We start from the raw sequence: 22,340 nt of genomic DNA, 5'->3' as shown, positions 1-22,340 counted from the left end.
GCTGCAGCAGCCCACCCCTCCTGCACAGTGCTGGGAGTGCTGCAGGTGTGCCCATCCCTCCTGCACAGTGCTGCAGGTGTGCCCACCCCTCCTGCACATTGCAGGCAGTGCTGCAGGTGTGCCCATCCCTTCTGCACGGTGCTGCAGGTGTGCCCATCCCTTCTGCACAGTGCTGCAGGTGTGCCCATCCCTCCTGCACGGTGCTGCAGGTGTGCCCATCCCTTCTGCACGGTGCTGCAGGTGTGCCCACCCCTCCTGCACGGTGCTGCAGGTGTGCCCATCCCTTCTGCACGGTGCTGCAGGTGTGCCCACCCTCCTGCACGGTGCTGCAGGTGTGCCCATCCCTTCTGCACAGTGCTGCAGGTGTGCCCACCCCTCCTGCACGGTGCTGCAGGTGTGCCCATCCCTTCTGCACGGTGCTGCAGGTGTGCCCACCCCTCCTGCACGGTGCTGCAGGTGTGCCCATCCCTTCTGCACAGTGCTGCAGGTGTGCCCACCCCTCCTGCACATTGCAGGCAGTGCTGCAGGTGTGCCCATCCCTCCTGCACGGTGCTGCAGGTGTGCCCATCCCTCCTGCACAGTGCTGCAGGTGTGCCCACCCCTCCTGCACGGTGCTGCAGGTGTGCCCACCCCTCCTGCACATTGCAGGCAGTGCTGCAGGTGTGCCCACCTCTCCTGCACGGTGCTGGCAGTGCTGCAGGTGTGCAGCCCAAAGCCAGCTGCTGGTGCCAGTTTTGCTGCCTGCAGGGGGATACAGCATGGGTAAATGAAGGTGGTACAGAATGTAATCATACCCCCTAAAGAGTTGAACCAATTACCAAAGATTAGGAGCAGGGCTGACGTTAACAGGCCACACCTGTAGCCAATAAGAAGTGTTATAAAAGAGTGGATTGGTGGGAACTGGAGTCAGTTGGCCACTGCAAGGATCAGGAAGAGTCAGTGCTTAGAGGAGCTGCCTGCGAGAAACATTGAGGAGGTATGAAGCTCTGGCCATATGGAATCCTTGCACTATAATGATAATTGAGCTCTCAATATATAAGATAACAGCTGCCCAGTGTGAAATACCCCACAAACGCCACCCATGAGAAACAAAACTCTCTAAAGTCTCCCTCAGCAAGTGGTTCCCAGCCCCTGGGAGCCGCCCCAAGGGTTCCCTGGGTGTGCTGCTGGGGCTGCTGCATCTCTGCCCATCCAGTGCCCTCCCCGAGCCTCCCCCCAGCCCTGCTGCCCACGAAATGACAAAAAATAGCAAGAGCTGAACAGCTGGCACAGAGCATCCTTCACCTCCCACACAAGGCACAGCAGCTCCAGCATCCCAGCTTGGTGCACTCACTGCTCGCTCTCCTCTGCTCGGGCAAGCACTGAAACCCCTGGCTGAGGCTGAGCTCCCCTCCCTGTGCCCAAAATGCTTCTCCCAGCCTGGTGTGCAGGTAAAACTGCTCAGTAGCTGTTGTCTGACACCAGATCAGAGCCATGGGTGGGCTCAGGGGCGGCTGCCCTTTGCTGGGCGGATTTGCTGTCCAAATAATTCAGCACAGAACAAATTTGAGGGAGCAGGAGGGGAGGCAAAGCTGAGGTTTCATAGCAGCTGGTGGCCCAAGCTGACAGGACCAGACCTTTTATTTTGTAATAACCTGAGTGCCTTCAAGGCAGCTTCTGTTGAAAGGGAAAAGACCGGGAAAAAGCATCCCTGCAGATGTCACCTGTCAGCATCAAACCCTTGCAGCTGAAATGAGACGTGCCCACCACCCCCAGAGCACTGCTGCCAGCCCAGGGAGAGCTGCTGGAACAAATCACTTCTGTTCTGAGCCACTAATGAAGCTCAAATCCCTCCTCAGTAATAAGGTCTGACCTTGGGTGCATCCTAAAAGCTGCTGCTGAGGTGCCCATGGAGCTTCAAGCTTCCACACTGATTAAAGGGTGCTGCAAAAGGCAGCTGCAGTGCCAAGGGCTGGCAGAGCCCAGCCCTGCAGAGTCTGGCACAGCTGTGGGACATCCTGACCTGGGCAAGGTCCCACCCAGCCTCACTTGTCCCATGTGTGGCTGTGGAGGAGGACCCACAGGAGGAAAGAGCCCAGAATGAGCAGTGAAAAGTGGGGAAGGAAAAATGATGCTGCCAGCTGGTGTTATGTGAAACAATTAACTGAATCCAGCTATTGCAGGACTTGGCAAAGCCCTGCCCCAAGGCTCGGGGGGATGCTGAGAAGATGCAAAGCGCTGATTGTCCTGTCTGGGACAGCCATGCCAAGCTTCTGTCCAAGAGAAGGATTTTCCCCTTCGCTGGTTTTCCCATCACCAGGGAAGTTCATGTCATGGGAAGGAATTCTGGAGAGCTGCTAATGAGGTGGGAGAGTTTTGCTGTGCTGCTGGGGTTTGGGAGGCATCACTGGTGCTCTCTCTGATCCTGGCCTGTGGGAAATGCTCCTGGTGATTGTGCAGAGCTTGGGCAGGAGCTGCTGTGTGGGACAAGCAGCAGCAGCAGCAGCAAATCCACCCAAGTGTTTCAGTGCGTGTGCATGGAAACAAAGGGGAGTGGAAGAAACTGAAGCTCAAAATGTGTATTTCTAATTGATTATATGCATGGCTGCTGGGGGCCTCTCACACTGGGTGGTTAATTATGTCACTGTGTGAGCTGGAGCTTTATTTGTGCTGCACTCCAGTGATCATGCCCAGAGCCCAGGCAGCAGCAGAGCAGGTTGTCTGTCAAGAAAAATGAAGGTCTGCTTTGTTTGGGTTTCTTTTTAACAATACAGAGAAAAGAAGAACGATGAACAGCCAATTACTGTGATAAAATCATCTACCCTGATAGCACATGGGGAACATCCAGCTCTAACAAGCCTCCTGTAGATTTGTGATTTTATTGGCAATTCCCTGCTCATGATCTCCATCCCAGGGAAGCCTCTTTCTCCTGGGATCCCCAGAGGGCATTGCCCCTCTGGCTGCCTTTTCCAGTGCAGAATCCATTCTGCTGGCCAAACCCCTGCTTTGTCCTTACTGTCAAACCCCCAAGGGATGTGCTGCTTTAAGTTATTCCTCAAATGGGAATAAGAGCCCAGGAAAACATGCTGAATTCACTATAATTTAAGTATTGCTGCAACTTTGTGTGAAAGAACTTATATAATAAGTTATGGCATGAGTTTTATAAGTATAAATAACCAGAAACCTCTTATTGGGAGGCAGTTTTCTGCCAGTCTGGATCTGGAACTTGCCTATTTTGGGCTCTACCACGTTCTGGTTGAAGGAATCCAAACCTCCACATCTGCATCAGCTTCTCAGATCAAGCAGAGCTCACCAAGCCTGAGCACAGGGCTCCATTGATTTCAAACAAGCCACCCAACAACACCTCCTCCGCATCTCAGAGCTCACTTTATTTTCAGTTTTTCTATTTCAAGCGCTCCTGTTTTGCTAACTGGGGACGCCTCAGCAAAGATGCAGCACGTTTTAGCCAGGGAGCTGGGCACTGTGGCGTGTGAGCAAAGCCCTGCAGAGAATGAGCTGTCCCTGCAGAAATTTCCATACAGCCCCGAGCTCCAGGTGCTGGGATGGGATCCACGAGCTCCCTGGGCCCTGCTCCTGGGCTGGCACCTCCTGCAGCAGGAGTTCCTGCATGGTCGGTGACCCTTTTCTTGTCCTCCCTGCTCTGTCCATGGAAGTGTCCCATTGCTGGACACCTCCATGGAGCTGCCTCCTTCTTCTTGGCTCTGCCTCCCATTGTCGATGTGTTTTGGCTGAATCACCCAGGCTGGCAGGGGTTTCCAGAGCTCAGAGCATCTGCCCCTGTGTCCCTCTCTCCTGCCGGGGTCCCAGCCCTGCCAAGCTGGCTCGCTGCCCTCCAGCCCTGCTGTGTCCTGGGCTGTGCATTTCCCGCTGCTGCTGGAGCAGCTGCCCCTTCCCGGTGCCAAAGCAGCGCTTGGAGCAGAGTTTGTGCAGGTGTGGGGCGCAGGGAAGGGAAGGGAGGAGGCACCGAGGGGCAGGAGCAGGGCTGGCTCCCATCCCTGCCTGCTCACAGCTCAGGGGTGGGAGCGGGAGAAGGGAAAGGAGGAAAAAAGTGGGGAATAGAGAGAAAGTGGGGAAATACAGGGAAAGGGTGAAAGGAGAGGCAGGAATGGGGAAAGGGGGATAGAGGGAAGCGAGCGGGGGTTGGGGGGGTACAGAGGAAGAAGGGGTGGATGGAGAAGGAGGGAGGGGAGGGGGAGGGAAGAAGGGGAGGATGGAGAAAGGGAAGGAGGGATGAAGGGAGGGAGGGAACGGGGGCACGGAGGGGAGGGAGAGGTGGGCTGGCCCCGCCGGCGCCATGTGATGCCCTCTCCTCCCCGGGCTCTCCCGGCGCGGCGCGGAGCGGAGCGGAGCATCCCCGGGGCCGCGTCCCGCCCGGAGCATCCCCGGGGCCGGTGAGTGCCGGGACCGCCATGGGGAGGGCGAGGCTGGGGCTCCTTCCCGTGTCCGGCCGGGCTGCCCCGGGAGCGGGGAGGGGAATGGTCCAGGGGACGGTTCCGTGGGGGCTCCGAATGGGATGTAAAGCCCTGAAAGTTTAAAGGCGAGGGAAGAGGGACCAGGTGCGGAGCCGCAGGGCTCGGGGCAGGTATCCCTGAGCTTTCCGTATTCCCCATGGAGTGGGACCCGGCCGGGAGCGGCGCGGGCACCGCCCCGGGCAGCATCCGCCGCATCCCAGCGAGCCCCGGCGGTGCCCGTGTGCCCTGCCCGGGGCTGGCACCGCTCGGGTGGCGGCGTCTGGCTTCTCCCGATTCCCGACAGAAGGACCTGAGCACGAGGAAGGCGGAAAATCCCCGAAATCCTCATCCCTGGGCTTCCCCCGCAGGCTGCTCAAGCAGGGGCCATGGGCTGGGAGCATCCCCGTCCTCAGGGCGAGCTCGGAACCTTCTGCTCGGGAACGGGGGTGTGCTTTTCCCAGGGAATAGGAAATCTGCGGGAAGCCGGGCTGTGAATGTTGTGCAGTGTAGCAAACCCCTTGGAGAGGGGAGTGAGAATTGAGCGAGGCTGTCTGAGAAAAACCTGACCTGGTTCTTAAGCGAAGTGAAGGAAGCGCCGGGGCTGAGGGGAGAGGCTGGGTCGGATCCTGTGTTGCCATAAGAACAGGGAGCGAGCGGGGAGCTGGAGCCTGTCCTCACGCCACCAGCCCCTTATCCAGAGCCCGGGGAAGGTGGTGAGATTGAAATATGGAATGTGAGATGTGAGATGCAAGCAGGGAGGCTCTGTCAGACGCGGCCTTTGGCTCTTGATTAATGGCCGGATGCTGGGAGAACTTCACCAGCCCCTGGCACGGGATGCTTTGTGCGGCTTTCAGGGCTGGGGCTGCCAGGCACGGAGCTGCAGGAGCTCCTCAGGGGTGCCTGGGGACCTCAGCATCGCTGTCACCGCTGTGTCCCCGTATCCCCAAACCCCCCCTGGGGTCGGGTGCCTGCACGGGACAGGTGAGGCTGTGGAAAGGGCAGCGAGGGCGCTGCATTCCCTGAAGAGAGCACAGCTTCAGCCAGAGCGCTGCTAAAGACCATTTCAGCTACAGAGGAGAATTTCTGCTGAGTTTCCTGCAGCAGCAGTGAGTGCTGACCCAGGCTGGCAGCTTTGCTGGAGGAGCGTTCTGTGTCTCCATCACTGCTGCCCTTTGGCTTCACAAGTGTCTGGGCTCCTCTCAGAGGCTCCTCTGCCCCCGTGTGAGCGGCACATTTCAGTCTGTCATGTCGGGACCCACGTAAAAAGCCCAAGGGCAGGAGTCTGGCTGCCAGCAGCCCATCCCGTGCCATCACACCCTGCCCCCAGGCTGCCCCAATGACATCCAGGGGACAGAAATGCCTCTGCCTGGGGGTTTCTCTGATTCCTTGCTGTATTCTCGGAGCTGTTGAATATATTCATTGAGTTGAATGAATTTCCACCTGGCAGCATCCATAGCACAGCTTTTGCAGCTTCAGCTTTATTTATGGAGAGGGGAGGGAATATAAAATACAAAAGAGAAATAATGCACAAGCCTGCAGGGATTCCAGTGGTATCAGTGAGCTGTGAGATGGGTGAGGCTGGAGTGAGCACCAGGAGCTTTTCCTAGATCAGCTGGGAAGATTTAAACCCCTGGGTTTTACACCCCTGGGTTTAACATGGCATTTTAAAAATAACTTTTGACCTAGAGCCCATCATCTAGTTATGGGGATCTTAATCTCACTGAAATTAAAGACAGTTTGGGTTCTAGGTGTGTTCTAGAAAGATGGTTTGGTGTCAAAGTCACACTGATTTTTAAAGCTGTTTAGTCACAACTTCTGATATTTGTAGTAAAATATTTACTGGCAAAATGGAATTTGTGCAAGGACAACGCACATGCCTTCATCAGGCTCAGAAAATGGGTTTTCACAGATGAGTGGAGTTTGTGTGTGGTCTTTTAGGAAGACAGGAATTAAAGGTTTTTTTATTAATGAGAGAGATATTGCTTATCAGTGAAAACCTTGTTAGAGCCCTGTCAAGGCTGCACTGAGGGCGTTGTTGGAGCAGCACAGCAGCTGCATCCACTGACCCAGGACAACTTGTGGGGAATTCATTTCCCCACCCAGTGCCCATCAGTGACATCCCGTGCACAGGGAGCTCAGGCCTGCCAGGGCAGGACCTGCCTGGTGCCCTGGCTCCCTCCCAGGAGACACCAAATGGGCAGGACAGAGGTTCCTTTTCCCTGAGCAGCTCTGGCTGGGAATATCAGGTCAGGTGCAGGTGGCAGGAGAGGTGCTGCTGGTACAAAGGGAACGGGAGAGGAGCACAGGCAGAGACCAGGCACACACAGCCAGGCCAGGTCTCACCTGGGAGCAGGTGCTGGCCTGGGGGAGGGATGGAGGAGAGTGAGACCAAGTCCATTCCCTGCCTGTTCCCACAGAATTTCCCAGGATGTGGCTGCACCTCCCTGTGCTGAGCAGGACAGGTGAGCCTGTGGCCTTCTGAGCAGCTCATGCCTGTTCTCAGGCTGCTCCACCTCCTGCGTGGCTTTTCCTGCCCTGTCTGCCCTGATAAATACTGGAACTGGTAACAAATCTTGCTAAAATCTGGGTGGTAGAAAGTTTAGTACCTCCAGTGATGTATAAACACTTGTTATCTACATTAATATTCCTGATCATGAAACCCCACAAGCTGCGTAAAGCAAAGACCTTTCCTGCGTGAAAATGGGACCAAACTTTAGTGGCTGCTCAGTGTCAGACCTGGGGAGCTGTGCATGAAGACATCACCAACAGCTTCCCAGGAGCTGTGTCCCTAAATGCTGGGGCAAAACCAGAATTTTGGAGCAGCTGCTGGCCGTGGTCACTGGGTTAGGAAGTTGTTTGCCAGAGGTGTGGCTGACACAGCCCTTGTGCACTTCACGCCATCATTTCACTGCTCAGAGGCTTTGCAGTAGAGCTGGTTTCCAAGCAGGGAAGAGGGATTGCAGTCTCCTGGCTAACGAGGCACGGCTCCCTCCCTCCATCCATCATCTTTAAGCACGCTGAGGGATGCAGGTCCCTGCAGCAGCCCTGGGCAGCACGTGCTGCCTGCCCCGTGTGCCGCTGTCTGCAGCCCTCGGAGAGCCCAGGGCCGCGGGGATTTCTGCATTTCTGTCATTTATCCCTCTGACAATGCCCACAAAACCCCTCCAGCTGCCAGCGCTGGCGAGAAGAGCAGGAGTGGGGGCAGAGCTGTGGCTTCCTGCCTCCCCAGCTCAGGTACCCACCAACACACAGGCAGTGCAAGAGCTTTAATTAGCTCTTGATGCTATTTTTACCTCCCAGCAAGCTTAATTTAGCTCAAGCTGTCATGCAGTGATCGTTAAGGGGAAAAGAACTGGGGGTGTTGGCCCCTCTCTGCTGAGCTCGGGCTGCACCTGGGGCTTTTCTTAGACCTTGCACGGCAGTGAATGTTTATAGCCCAGAGACATTTCATGGACAGCCCTTGAAGTGCTTACACTGAGTTTGGGGGCTCTGCTCACACCCACTTCAGTTCAAAACAATATCTTACAGGAGAGGTGCTTGAGTGCTTCAATCGTTACCTGCCTTGCTGCTAGAAGGACACAGAAACCTTGAAAAGCTGCGAGGAAGAGGATTATTCTCCCCTTTTGAATCTACAAGGCTCTTCTAGGACGTTGTGCCAACTTAAATGATACTTGGAAGGGGAAAAGGGCCCAGCTGTTGAAGCTTTAATAGCCCCCCAGAGCAGCCCAAGCTTGGTGCTGGGGTGAGTGATGTGCAGGGCTGAGCCAGCTGCTCTCCCTCATGCCTGGGTCTGTCCCTGTGCCGAGGGCAGCACGGTTCTGCAGCCTGACCAGGGTCACTGGATCGTTGGGGTACTGCAGTTCATGCCTTTGGGATCTCAATGCAAGCCCCAGTGCACCCCAGGCAGAGGTTAATGGGCAGCACAGCTCCCGTGGCACAGAGGTCCTGCAGCTCCTCTAGCACAGTCCCCAGCTGCTTTGCTTTGCAGCGTTAGCTATTTCCCTCTTTCATTCTGCTTTTGTAGCTTTTTGTAGGGTATTGAAAGCAGCAGTTGGGCCCAGGTTCCTGGCTGTGAGCATTCTGACACGCTGTGGGTAGGAGAATTCTGTGTCAGGTTCGGTAGGAAGAGAGGGCTTTGGGAAGAGCTCTGCAAAGGGCAGGGCTCAGCTATTGTTAGGGATGTAAACTCTGAACAGATATATTTAGGTTAGACCTGGAGAGCTGGACCTGGATGTGTGGGCAGTATTGCAAGCTCGGAGCTTTAGCTCCTGTTTCCCTCTCGAGAAATGCACTTTGTGTAATTTTTGCACTTTGTGCTTTCCTACAACACCCCAGGGCAGGAGCTGCCAGCGCGTGGATGCAGAGACCTGCCTGCCATCTGCCTGTCCCTGTGTCCCAGCACCCTGCAAGCCTCCCGTGGGTCAGTCAGAGGGGGAGAGCTGAGGCTGTGCCCTCCCTTCAGCTCCTGCCCGATTCCAGAGCCATCCCACTCCCAGCTCCTCCCAGACCACCCAGCAGCTGAAGGCTCCAGTGAGGACCCTCATCCCTGCAGCTGATCTGCCAGAACTGCTCTTCCCACCTGCAGCCCCATCACAGGTTCTCCCCTTGCCAAAGCATCCCTTCAGCTGGGGTGAGCAGAGGTAAGAGCCTGAGACACCCAGGGAAAGGGAGACACGTGGGTGGGATGGCTTCTATAAAAGTTTTGTGGGGGATATCTGTGCATCCAGAAGGACCATGTGAGTGAGGCTGGCTGTACACACACAGCCTGTGAACCAGGACCATGGGGGCTGCTTGGGGGATGATTTTATTTGCTGGAAGTTGCTGGGTTCACCCCAAGCCATTGGTGTGAAAGAGCTGGAGCAGTGCCATTGCTCCAGTGAGAGCAGCAGCCTGGCAGAGATGGCCAGTTTGGGAATTGGTCTGCTTTCAGGGCTGGGGTGGGAAATAAAGCTCAGTAACTTCTCCTTTGACCTTCAGAATATCATTTGATCTCCTTATATTTGGAGCTGAGGTGGGCTGAGTTATCAGCAACAACCTCTGCAAACCTGACCCAGGCAAAAGGGCAGGTTTTGAGCAGTCCACAGCAAAAAGGCTGATGTGAGATAAAGAAGGAAAGGGAAGTGGGTCAGCCTTGCAGATTCAAGTTATGGTGGATTCTATACAGCTTTTCCATCATTCTTGCACTGCCATGGCAGGATTTTTTTCACCAAACTGTAAAAAATAACTCTGGCAAGAAATGAAGCACAGGAAGTGCTAAGGAAAAGAGAACTTCTCAGAAAAATTATGTAAGTCAAGTTTAAGAGAGAAAATCCCAAGTAATCTCATTACCAAAATCAGTTAGTGCTGAGCCTTGCAGTGTGTGAGCTCACATGTGGTTTCTTACTGATTATTTATCAGGTGCTCCTGGTGTGTGATGACAAGCACAAAATTAATAGGTTATTGCTGTGGCTCAATCTGGGATTAAATAACTCATAACCAGCCTTCTTTTTATTCATTTATTTATTTGTAAAGCCTCCCTGGAGAGCCTGTGTGCCCATTGATCCAGCGCTGCCGTGTCCATGTGTCGGTAATGGCAGCGCCGGCTGCTGCTCCCAGTGAGGGGAGGCTTTCAAGCCCAGTATTGATCCTTTGGAAGTTTGTTTGCTCATAGTCACAGTTACAAGCCCTTGTTCAAACTGCCATGAGATGGGCTGTTTTATTTCTTAATATCAGGCTAAACCTCTTCCACATCACAAAGATTTATTTCTGCACTTAATTTTTCCAATACGTGTTTTCTATCTCAGAAACCGAGCTGACATTTCTGTGTGACACTAATGCAGCTCTTAAAGCTGCCTGAGGTATTTCAGTCTCCACGTGTGCCAGGGGAGTTGGTGGGTGCCAGCAGCCTAGGACAGGGCACCTGGAACCCTATGGACCAGGTCCAACACATATCCTCTTTGGAAATTTCAGTGAAAAGCAGGAGATGCTGCTTTTCTCTGCAGCCATCTCTGCTCTCTTCAGCTATTCTGTGGAACCAGAGGAGCCCTGTGCTCCTCTCCTGCCTGCAGCACACCTTTTCCAAGCTTCAGGAGGGACTGTTTCTTCCCAAGCAGTAATTCCAAAACCAGAGCTATCTTTCCCAGCTGCCCAGTTTTCCAGGTCAGGTTTGTGGAGCTGCTTCTCCTGCGAGCCCAGATGGAGCCGTGGGCGCTGTCCTCACCATCTCCTCCTCTTCCTCTCCTCAGCTGTGGTTAAAGTCAGCTCCCCATGTGCTCCTCACACTGGTCCAACCTTCCCTGCCAACCCAAGGAGCCCCAGTTCAGCTGCCCTCAGGCTGCATCCTGCACACCCTGTTTTGGGACTGAAGAATTTGCACCCTTTGGGTGCTCCATGAGCTCCGTGGGATCACTCTATTTCACCAGGGTTATTAATGACCAAATCAGCCTTTTCTGGCTTTGCCCCTGAGGGAGCCAGGGTGAGCTGTGCTGTCTGAAGGAGGGTGACAGTGCAGGGGTGGCCTGGGCACAGTCCTGCCTGCCTAAGCACTGCCAGTTCTCAGAAGTTTTGCTCTGAAAGAGCTGCTCTCCTTGACCTTTTTTTTTTTTTTTTTGCTCACATCCATGGCCTGTGTTGTGTCCTGAGGAAGGGATCACGCTGCTCGAAGGCCCTTTATTTTTAGCTAGCCCAATTTCTTGTTGCAGCTTAGTGGGGTCTGGTCCTTTCAGTTCAGCTCCATCACAGCTCACGCTCTCCAGAGTTTGATTGCTTCTACCCAGGTCCCTGATGTTCTTTGTACATCCATTGCTCACTCAGAGGGTTTCCTACTCCCCTTGCACTGGCTTCATTCCTTCTCCTTTATGTCCTGCTCAGCCTCTCCCACTGCTGCAGGTCCGTGGCTGAATCTCTGGTTTCCCTTGGCCCTTGGTTTGCAGCATGGACCAGGCATTCACAGCCACAGGCCGCCAGGCTTGTCCTGGAGCTCAAACAAACCTTCCACAAACAAATCCTTCCCTCCTGTCTGCTCTGATAACCTTGGCAGTGCTTCCCTTCCTCCCAAATGTCAGGAAATTGGAAATGATGTCACATAAAAATCAATGGCTTGGCCCTGCTCCTTTTGCCTTCACCCAGGGCAGGGGGAGCTGCTGTTTCCTGGTGACCCAGAGCAGTGATTTATTGAGGTGACCCATCCTGTCCAGGCAGCTGACCTGTGGTATATTCATTTTTCTCAGTCCACCCACATAGCCCAGAGCAGTGGCTTGTGCTTGGCATTAGGCCACAGGTGTGGGCTCAGAAATCTGCCCAGGATATTTCCTTTCTGTGACTGTGGACCTACAGGTAAGGACTTGCTCCAAATCTGGGTGAGCTGGGTTAGAAACAAAGTGCTCATTTCTCCAGTGCTCATTTCATTTCCCAAAGGATTGAGGCCCTGCAAGGGCCATGTGCTGTTTCCATCAGCAACTGTTGCTCCAAGGCAAGGAGGGATTCATTATGAAGACTGCAGATTACATTGCAGACTGCCTTTATTATTCCCCTGGACTACTACCAGAATGCACAGTGTGATCCAAGGAACAGGGGCAATTCTAAGGTTCCATTTCCTGGAAATCATTGGGGCTCTACTCATTTAATTTAAAATCCAGCTCCTGTTGGAAACCAAACAGCCATAGGAAACATAACACAATTGATAAAGGTCACTGTGGACTAAATCCTTCCTGATGATCAAGCCAGCTCCTGTTCTTGTCCCTGAAAAACCTTTCCCTTGGGAGCCCTGTGAGTCCTCCAGGTGCTGGACCTGGGAAGGTTTGTTTCAGGCAGAGGTTCTGCACCATCCCTACCTGTAGGAGCAACAGGGATGGGACGGTCGGGATGGACAGAGATGAGAGATCTCTGCAGCCAGGTCTGGAACTTGGGGTTTATTGCAAAGGGCCAAGTGCAGGGCCCTGCTGGGAGCTGCCAGCCACAGCTCAGAGCAGGAATGAGAGAGGAGAGGGGGAGAGAGGATGAGAGGGTAAGAGAGTAAGTGAGTAAAAAAGGTAAGAGCGTAAAAGCGTAAGAGAGTGAGGTTCACATTACAATACAATCAATCTTTTTCTGTGTTGAATATTCTAACTCTCACTAACCAATCTAGTACAAGATACAAATCCTACAGCATTTACATACAGCCTATAAGAATCATTACATCACCATCCTGTGTTACATTTTAAACCCTAAAAACTCCTCTTTGGGCCCCTTCCTGCCAAGCTGTAGGGTCTGCTCTGACCCTTGGGCCTGTCTGCAAGCAGAGGGTGTTGTTCCATCAAAAGGGGATCGCCTTCAGCCAGCCACACCATTGTTTTCCAGTTGTTCAGTAACTGAGGGATCTCAAAGCTTGCTTTCATTTCAATCTCACTTAGAGTTTCCATATTCTCAAAATCTTTTGCCAGGCAATCATATTCATAAGGCTTTCCTGTTTCATCTTCACCATCACCTATCCCTGTTCCCCATCACATCAGCTTGGATTCCATGTTCCAGCAAGGCAGAAACAGGCACCAGCCTCTCACACACCCATGATCTCATGGAAATTGAAGTGTGAGAGGGAAAGGAACGAGGCAATTGAGAGGTGCAGCTTTGATGCCTGACCCCTGTCCCTGCTGCTCACATCACATCAGCAGAAATGAGCCCAAATGGGTCTATTTTCCAGTGCCTGATGTTGGTGGACAGCAAATCACAGGAAATACTTCATTATTCCCCTCTAAGTGTCTTTCTCTGGACCTTCACATACTCCTTACTATGATTTTTGGCTTGTTATTAACTAAAATGTGCAGGGAGGATGGTTGTTGATGATACATGAGCCAAGAATAGATCCCAGCTCTTTCTACCATTTTGGCACCGAAATGCCAAGAGGGATGAGACACCCTGTAGTAAATGCTGCTCATTTTGAGGCAGCAACTAGAAAATACTGTTCTGGCTGAGCTAGGGAGAAGAATGGATGGGCAGGAGGATCTGTGTTTTGGCTGTTTGATTGCTGAATCCAGTGGGAATCCATAGAGATGGGAAGTGGCATCTTCCCTGGGAAATGGGAGCTGCAGGGCTGATGTGCTTCTCTGCCCCATGGCCACCAGTTTCTTCTCTGGCTGCTGTCTCCTAATTGTCCAGGGAAAAAAGAATCTGAGCATCCTCTCAGCACTTGGCTCCTTGCTCCCCTAGCAGGGAGGTATTTCTCCTGGGAACACATCCTGCTTTTCTTGAGCTGAGGGAAGCATTAAATAACATTGAAAATGAGGCTGGTTAGCAAAGCCAAAGGTGGAGGGAAAGCTTGCAGGAGTGTGAGCTGTGGCACTTTCTTGGGCTGTCTGGAGACAGCAATCCCCTTCCTGTAGGTTGGAACCTTCTGGGAAAAGGCTCAGTGTGAACGTAGGAAGAGCCAAATCTTTAATTTCATATGGAAGGGAATTGTCAAAGCTGTTGCAGCGCTCGAGGGTGAGAGTACATCTGCTTCCTACCAAGATGTACTTGCCTGCTTTGGACTCGAGGTCAGATCTGATAATTAAAGACTCTCTCCTTCTCTGCCTTTCACTCAAGAACTTGATACTCTTCCAGCAGCATTCCCTGCTTTTCTCTCTTATTGCTGCCCAGAGCAGTGAGCTGGAGGGGCACACAGACCTTGGATGTTGCATCTGTTCCGTAAACGCCTTTCTTTGGACTCCACAGTAACTACAAGTTTCCTCCATGTTAATCTAAATGAAACTGCTGCAGACACAGCCCAGGATGGGTGTGGGGAGCTGGTGCTGTGGATTTGTGAGACAGAAGTGCTGGGGATGAGCACTGCAAGAGCTCAGAGCTCCCCAGAGCAGTGGAGGAGCAAGAAACCTCTGTCAGCATCACCTACTCGCTTTCACCATGAGGGAATTATGGCACAACATTATCCTTGGAGGCTTTCAGGTGTAAAAGTACAAGCTGTGAGGACTTTTGGCATCTCTGAGAGTCTGTGTAAGCAAGGGAGAATTAATCTATTTGCATCTGAGGCACTAGGGAAAAAAAAACTACCCTCCTCCAGTCTGTTTGGCCGTGTTGGCACAGAGAGTTGTCATCTCCTGGTCCAGGCAGGATTTGTGTCTCCTGATTTAATCACTAAACCCACCACCCTTACTGCAGTGATAACAGCAGCAGGACTTCTCTCCCAAGGACTCTGCACACCAAGGGAGCACAGGAGTGATGGAGCCACTCCTGAGGGTGTGCAACAAAACCAGTGCAGCTCTAAAGGGAGTCCAGGGAAGATGCAGCCTGCTTAGAAAGTCAGTAGCTTTTGTTGTCTAGCTGGATTTAGATATTTTTCCTTACTGCTTGCAGTGCTGAATAGCAGCAGAATGTGCCTTGGAAAATATACATGACATGGCACTTATCTGTGATTCATTCTGCCTTTACAGCAGCAGTCAGTGGCACTATCAGCCTCCTTGCTACTCCACACGAGACCATCTCTCACACGTATCTTTTTCCTTCTTGCTCTTATTCCTTTAATCTTCTGTTGCTGTGGGTTCCCCTCCACCCTTCCCCCCATACCAACTTCACTTTTTCTCCACTGCACCAAGAACTCTGATTTCTGGTGCTATTTTATCAGTCTGCAGGGCACCATAGGAACTGCTAATTTGCCCAAAGCAGCAAATGTGCAATAAAATAATAATAATTAAAAAATATGTTATACATAAATGACATGGGCATGAGAGAAGCTCTTCCTTTAAGGTTTGCCCAGGCCTGGCTGCAGCTCTCTGTCCTCATTTCCCTGCCTCCCTCCAGAGCACAAGGTGGGTTTGGACAAGGGAGGGTACTGGCCGCTCTGGGAAAAGCAATACAACAACAAAAATAAAGCAGATTATTGTGTCATGTCACTCTGCTTCAAGTTTGATGATGTCATAAATGTAGCATGGCTTTTGCAAAATTAGCATGGTCTCCTAATTGGTAGATCTACCATGGAAGTGGAAAAGTGGCAGTGTTGGAGGGGAGAGGGATGGTGATGGGAGCTGCTCAGGGCTGGGCTTGGTCCAGCAGCTCAGAGCAGCTTTGTTAATCCTTGATCGTGGTGTCAGTGATGCTCAGCAGCTCCTGTGCCAGGGACTGGCAGCTCTTGATAAGGCCCTGCAGGGAGATAAGATAAGATGCTGCCTCCATCCTTGGGGGGATCAGTGCCAGCTCTGGCTGGAGCAGCAGGAATTCACCTGCAGCAAATCCAACAGGAGCCAAGGAAGGAGCTGCTCCCATTCCTGTCCGTGCTATGTGTCCTGGTTTGGAAAGCCAGGTGTCTGCTAAGGAAGGCAGGAGCCTGCCCTGAAATGGAAAATGTAAACCCCTCCCTCTGAATTGCTATAAATTTTAAATTAAGGGGCTCTCAGGCAAAAATATGGGAGCAGGAATAACAGTTCTTTATTAGGGAAGAAAATAAAAAGAAAAAATAAACAATGCAGTAAACTAAAACAACACTGACAGAGTCAGAACACAACCTGACACCCTGTGGGTCAGGGTGCTGGTGCAGTCCCATTGGAATTGTGGCTGCAGCCCTCCTGCAGTGTCAGGGGTGGTTCTGCTGGAGCAGGGATCCTGCAGAAAGGTGCAGTCTCTGCCTCTGGAGATCCAGTGGAATCTGGAGAACAGGCAGCTGTTCCTCTGGGAAATCCAGTGGAGAAGCTGTGCTGGTGTTCCAGAACCTCCAGATTCTGTCCAGGTAGGAATGCTTGGCTGGTGTTCCAGAATCTCCAGATTCTATCCAGGTAGGAATGCTTGGCTCCTCCATCTGGGCTCACATCTCCCAGTGGGATGCTGTAGTTCTTATCAGCCATGCAGTGACATTCAATAGCTGTTATCAGCAGACAATGCTGTCTGGGGAGACAGTAGATGTCTCCCCAGAGGGAGGAGTGGTTGTAGAAGAGATAAGGAAAGCTGCCCACTGAACAGAAGACAACTGCCACACAGATGGCAAATAGAATACAATTTGCTTGGCAATCCAGGACAGCCATGCCATTCCCCATTCCATCCATGCTGTGCCATTTCCCATCCCATCCATGCCGTGCCATTTCCCATCCCGTCCATGCCGTGCCATTTGCCATCCAGTCTGTGCTGTGCCATTCCCCGTCCAGTCCATGCTGTGCCATTCCCCGTCCCGGCCGTGCTGTGCCATTCCCCGTCCCGGCTGTGCTGTGCCATTCCCCATCCCATCCGTGCCGTGCCATTCCCCATTCCGTCCATGCTGTGCCATTCCCCATCCCATCCATGCCATACCATTCCCCATCCAGTCCATGCTGTGCCATTCCCCATCCAGTCCATGCCGTGCCATTCCCCATCCAGTCCATGCCATACCATTCCCCATCCAGTCCATGCCGTGCCATTCCCCATCCAGTCCATGCCGTGCCATTCCCCATCCCATCCATGCCGTGCCATTTGCCATCCAGTCTGTGCTGTGCCATTCCCCGTCCCGGCCGTGCTGTGCCATTCCCCATTCCATCCATGCCGTGCCATTCCCCATTCCGTCCATGCTGTGCCATTCTCCATCCAGTCCATGCCGTGCCATTCCACATCCAGTCCATGCCGTGCCATTCCCCATCCCATCCATGCCGTGCCGTTCCCCATCCCAGCCATGCTGCGCTATTCCCCATCCCGGCGCGGTGCAGGGCAGCAGGGCGCTGGGGTTTGGTTCAAGCTCTGGGTGTGTCAGTGATTGTTCCAATGGCTCCTCTCAATCCAGGGCAGAGCTTTGGAGGCTCCGTGCTGGGCGCTCCTCCCGTCCTGCCCGCGGTGCCTCCGATGCTGTTGGCGATGAGCGCCTGCAGCAGGAAGGCGCTGACCCTGCTCAGCAGCGTGTTCGCCGTCTGCGGCCTCGGCCTCCTGGGCATCTCTGTCAGCACCGACTACTGGCTCTACCTGGAGGAGGGCATCGTCCAGCCCCAAAACCAGACAGCTGAGATCAAGCTCTCGCTGCACTCCGGGCTCTGGAGGGTCTGCTTTCTGGCAGGTAGGGTCAAAAACATCCCCTTGGTTTGTTGTCAGTGCCACCCGGCAGCAAAGGGCCAAGAAAAATGGGATTTTTGGAGGCTCCATCCATCCCTGCTTCCAAACTCAGGCACAACCTTTGGCAAGCAATGTCATCTCTTCATGCCTGACTTTAACAGCCCAAAGGATAAATCTGCCTTTGCACACAGGCTTAGGCGAGTCTGCTGCTGCCAGACCCCCTGCCCTGTTCCAGAGCTGCAGCCATGATGCCTTGGGCAGCAGCTAAAAACTTTCCATTTCATCCCTGCAAAATTCAGATTCAGGTCAGCTGGACCGTTCCCTCCTCCTGTGCCAAGTTTGATGAAGCAACTTGGCTGCAGGGACAGAGTTGAATAGAACCCAAGGGAATGGGAATCTCAAAGTGACCAGCCTGAAATGTCACAAAGTTTCAGCTGCTTAGGAAAAGTCAGGGGAGAAGTGAGGAGCTCTGATATGGCCCCTGGGATGATTTTAAACCCCCTGGCTCCAGAGTTCACAGTTTTGTCCACATCTGCCACAGGTGAGGAGCGTGGCCGGTGCTTCACCATCGAATACGTCATGCCCATGAACATCCAGCTGACCTCTGAATCCACAATCAATGTCCTGAGTAAGTGGTTTGGTGGCGTTCCACCCTTTACATCCTGCAAATCACCGAGTCCCAAGCACTAGGGACCCTCCCCAAGAAATCCCCTTTGTGTCCTTGCCAGAGAAGCTCTGAGTTCCTTGGCAGTGCTGCCACACAATGATACAACTATGTTTTCTACTATGGGAATTGCCCAGAGTGCTCCTAAGCTTTTGGGGACATCCCTTTCTAATGGCAGGTTGGCCACAGAGGCTCTAAGCTGTACAATTTCCTGTCACTGGCTATTCAGCACTAAAGTTTATCAAAGTGTTTGGCTTTTTAGTCTCCTCTCCATAATTTGCAGCTGTATTTATTCCCTTGCAATTTTACACATTATATAGCAGGATGAATTGAGGATGGAGTGTCCCAGTTCTCACGATGAATTCTGCAGTCATCTCTGAATTAATAAATAGAAGGGTTTTAAAAACACTTCTGCAGTGAAGCTAGAGAAAAATGCAGGTTCTGATGGTTTCCTATGCAACATTTCACCCAGGGACCCTCAGAAATGCAAACATCAGCAGAGCCACCACCATGGAGGTGGGACACTGGCACAGGCTGTCCAGAGAGTCTATGGATGCTCCATCCCTGAAAATGTTCAAGGCCAGGCTGGATGGAGCCTGGAGCAACCTGGGATAGTGGAAGTTGTTCCTGCCCGTGGCAGACAGCTGAAACATAAGGTCCCTTCCAACCCAAACCATTCTGTGATTCCACAATTCTATGTTTTACTCAGCTCATTAGCAAGGAGAGAAACTCAGACACAACATGGTCTCTGAGCAGGAGGATTGGAGCCCTCTCACACAGCCAAGCACATTTCTCACACTATTTAGGGAATATTAACCTGTTTCCACTTTCCTCTGCTCCTCTCTCAACAGAGATGATTCGCTCTGCCACCCCCTTCCCCCTGGTCAGCCTGTTCTTCATGTTCATCGGCTTCATCCTGAGCAACATCGGCCACATCCGGCCCCACAGGACCATCCTCGCCTTCGTCTCGGGGATCTTCTTCATCCTCTCAGGTGAGTGCTGCAAGCCAGGTTTTCTCCTGACAGCCCTTGAGCAGGGAGCACGTTTGCTTTGGTAGCTGCTGGTGCTTTCCTAACCTGCCCTGGTGGCTCCTTGTCGGACTCATCACTCCCAGCTCAATCCCACAACCTGATCAGACCTCGTGGGATGGATGCAGAACTTTGTGGAAATGTGGGGAAAGGCTGCCCAACCCATGCAGGAGCAGGTGCTGGGGGAGAGGATGCTTCTTGTGAAACATCAGTCGCAGGAGAGATCTGAAACTTCAAACTGCTCAGCTGGCCTGTGTCTACATGAGGAAAGTGAATGTTTTATTCATGGTGCTGTGCAAGTGCTAAACAAATAGCTGTGACAGCTGAGCTTTGAAGCAGCTCCTACTGGAGCCAGATCTCTCCTCCCAGTGCTCACAGATTTCTCTGAACAGGGAATGTTTGACTGGAATGAGAGGAGTTCCCTGGGTTGGAGCAGCAGGAGGGCAGCTCCTTTCCCCAGTTATTACAAGCACACTCCCAAGTTTTTTTTACTTTCCCCCAAAGCCAGGCCTTCAGGAAGGTGCTTCTTCAGCAGCTTCATCCCTGAAGCATTTCCCACTGTCCTTCCCCAGGTCTGTCACTGGTGGTGGGGCTGGTCCTCTACATATCCAGCATTAATGATGAGATGCTCAACAGGACCAAGGACTCGGAGTCGTTCTTCAATTACAAATATGGGTGGTCCTTTGCCTTCTCTGCCATCTCATTCCTTCTCACAGAGGTACCCACACCCTGTAACAAGTGTATCCTATTCCCAGGGGTGGGCAGACTGGGGCTGTTGGCAAAAAGGGGGCTCAGAGGGGTTTAAGGGTGGGCTGGAAGGGTAGGGGGGTGATGTATAGTGTGAAGGGGACATGTTGGGGGACAAACCCAACCTGGAGCACTGATGGGGCATTTGGTCACAGTTTGGTGCCAGGCGTGAAAAGCAGAGATGTGGTTGTGCTGCATTATTCACTGCACAGATCCATGGGCAGGGAGGTGATAGTGCTCAGGTGCTTCTGAGCATCAGCGCAGCCCAAACCAGGCGATTTCTGTGTTGTCCCGTGCGGGTGGCGGCGCACCGGGGTCGGGGAGGTTCTCAGGCCGTCTGTCTGTCCCGCAGAGCGCCGGGGTGATGTCCGTGTACCTGTTCATGAAGCGCTACACAGCCGAGGACCTCTACAGACCCCACCCCGGCTTCTACCGGCCCCGCCTGAGCAACTGCTCCGACTACTCGGGGCAGTTCCTGCACCCCGACGCGTGGGCGCGGGGCCGCAGCCCCTCGGACATCTCCAGCGAGGCGTCCCTGCAGATGAACAGCAACTACCCAGCCCTGCTCAAGTGCCCCGACTACGACCAGATGTCCTCGTCCCCGTGCTGAGCCCCCCCCCACGCCCCTCCGCTGGGCGCCGTGCCCCGGCTCCGTTTGTCGTTTTTTTAGGCCGCTCTTTTCTGGCCAATTCTCTATTTATAGGAGCGTAAATATAACCAGAGAGATTGGTTATATAACCAATAGTGTAACCTAGAGAATTGGGATGTTTCCCTTTCTTTGTTTTTTTGGGTTGTTTTATTCCTCCCCGCGTAACTAAGAATCTCTCCAAAGTCCTCCTCTCTCAGCTCATCCCGCTAAGCAAACAGCAGTTCTGCCTGGGGGATGAATCCAGGGCTGGACTCAAGAGCAGGAAAAAGAAAATAGAGTAGAACTAAGGGAAAAAAAGGTGTATTTTTTGGTGTAGGTAGGTAGGCTGATAAAGTTTGTGCATTCGACTGTATCATTGAATTCTATATTTACTGGCCTGAATGCCAGCAGGCATAAAAGATTTGTGTAACTTTCCAAAAAACCAGCATTAGAAAAATATAAATTTTGTCTTGACTGAACACTTAGTGGTTGGTATCTCTCACTGCTGGATATCACTTCCAGCCAGGCTGGAATGGGAAATAGCCATTCTTCCATGACATCCTTCCATGGACACCAGCAGCTTGTTGTTCCTCTCTGGCCACTTGGAAACTGTTGCTTAAATATCCCATGTTAGACTGGAGGCACTCTGGGGTGCTGGGCTGGAGGGATGGCTCCAGCACCCAAATTTCCTCTGCCATCCTATAGACAAGAGGCCTGAGGCATAAATGGGAGAATTTCAGTACAGCATCAAGTGGGAAACAACCTAAACCTTTCCCATGGGAAACATCAGGTGCAGGATTTAGAGGAAAGAAGTTACTTCAGTGAAAGGCAAGACCCCAAACTGGTGCAAAGTGATTTTGCTGAGATCATTGGTACAAGTCCACTGCACCAAAATAGTTGGCTTATTTTACATTTTGGCAAGAAAATGGTATTTTTGCTGCTTTTTGTTTGTTTGTTTTTTGGGTTTTTGTGTGTGTGTATGTATTTATTTTGAGGTTTTAAGTTTGAAAATTTCATTTGATGCTTTGGCATTTTGGCCTTAGCCAGCTGCCAGGGGAAAACACCACTGCCACTGAGGGAAAACAAAGGGCAGGGAAGGAAAAGGCTGTGATCCCTCCTGCAAGCCCCAGCTTGTCACCTTGCCGGAGAAAGAGCTTTGCCCAAACTTTATTTCTGTTCTTGTTATTTTAAACCTTTCTGAAAATTTCCATTCTGCAGAAAAAAACAGTCTGGGGATTCTTGGTATATTTGAGCTTGTTTTGTCTTACAGTTAATTAAAAGAAATAGAATATATGCAGTTTTAACCTCATTTGTAGCACGCTGCGTAATGAATGTTGGACCTGTTGGTTGTTATTATTTAATAATATTATTTGTTTATTGCTATTAAATATTTTTATTTATAAACTCCTCCAAAGCAGGGTGCAGCACTACTGTTTGCATCCATCACAGCACCCATTCCACAGGACATCACTGCAGGAGTGTATCCAGCCAGCTCTGGAACAGGATTACTCCTCTCCACTTCCTCCAGAGAAGCAAGTAATGCATATTTAATATGTATCTGGGTAGATTCCTAATTTGCAAAGTTTTAAAATCAGGGCATATTTCTGTAGACACAGTGCTATTCACCCTCAGTTTCTGTATGACCCTTGAGCATTTTTGTGCTCTCACTTAGCCCCAGTTTTTAAGAGCTACGTGACAGGTTGGCTGCTGGGAAGGTTCAGGCACTAAAGCACAACACAGCCCCACATCCAGTACCAAACCTGCTGGTCCTCACCTGCCCCCAGCCTGACAGAACATCAGTTTTCCATCAGGATCTCCATGCTCAGTGTGAATTTGGCTCCAAAAAACCACTGGAGTTCACAAGCAATCAT

The 22,340-nt window shown here is 52.1% G+C and overlaps 1 protein-coding gene across 3 annotated transcripts; it reads left to right on the top strand.

Moving 5' to 3' along the window:
• The first annotated feature begins 4,266 nt into the window (after positions 1-4,266).
• Positions 4,267-21,627, top strand: CACNG5 (calcium voltage-gated channel auxiliary subunit gamma 5). Of its 3 annotated transcripts, none has more exons than XM_030962260.1 (7): positions 4,267-4,391; positions 8,787-9,091; positions 17,140-17,406; positions 17,944-18,030; positions 18,918-19,058; positions 19,667-19,812; positions 20,194-21,627. In XM_030962260.1, the coding sequence occupies exons 3-7, from the start codon at positions 17,199-17,201 to the stop codon at positions 20,449-20,451; spliced, it is 840 nt and encodes a 279-aa protein (XP_030818120.1). In that variant the 5' UTR covers positions 4,267-4,391; positions 8,787-9,091; positions 17,140-17,198; the 3' UTR covers positions 20,452-21,627. The 3 variants fall into 3 exon arrangements, with proteins under 3 accessions (XP_030818120.1, XP_030818122.1, XP_030818121.1); XM_030962262.1 differs by having other exon boundaries at positions 4,331-4,391; positions 8,792-9,091; XM_030962261.1 differs by lacking the exon at positions 4,267-4,391 and adding an exon at positions 8,091-8,193.
• Positions 21,628-22,340: the final 713 nt, after the last annotated feature.

This window comes from Camarhynchus parvulus, chromosome 18 (assembly GCF_901933205.1).
Source record: "Camarhynchus parvulus chromosome 18, STF_HiC, whole genome shotgun sequence".
In the NCBI taxonomy this organism is placed as follows: Eukaryota; Metazoa; Chordata; class Aves; order Passeriformes; family Thraupidae; genus Camarhynchus; species Camarhynchus parvulus.
Note: the sequence above shows the minus strand (reverse complement) of the source record. Positions and strands in the feature narration are given on the sequence as shown.

What these genes read in the sequence shown, in the direction of transcription:
- CACNG5 (XM_030962260.1), top strand. Translation starts at nt 17,199, where the DNA reads ATGCTGTTGGCGATGAGCGCCTGCAGCAGGAAGGCGCTGACCCTGCTC. An exon ending in GAGGGTCTGCTTTCTGGCAG is followed by an intron (nt 17,407 to 17,943) that starts GTAGGGTCAAAA and finishes CATCTGCCACAG; the next exon opens with GTGAGGAGCGTGGCCGGTGC. An exon ending in GATCTTCTTCATCCTCTCAG is followed by an intron (nt 19,059 to 19,666) that starts GTGAGTGCTGCA and finishes GTCCTTCCCCAG; the next exon opens with GTCTGTCACTGGTGGTGGGG.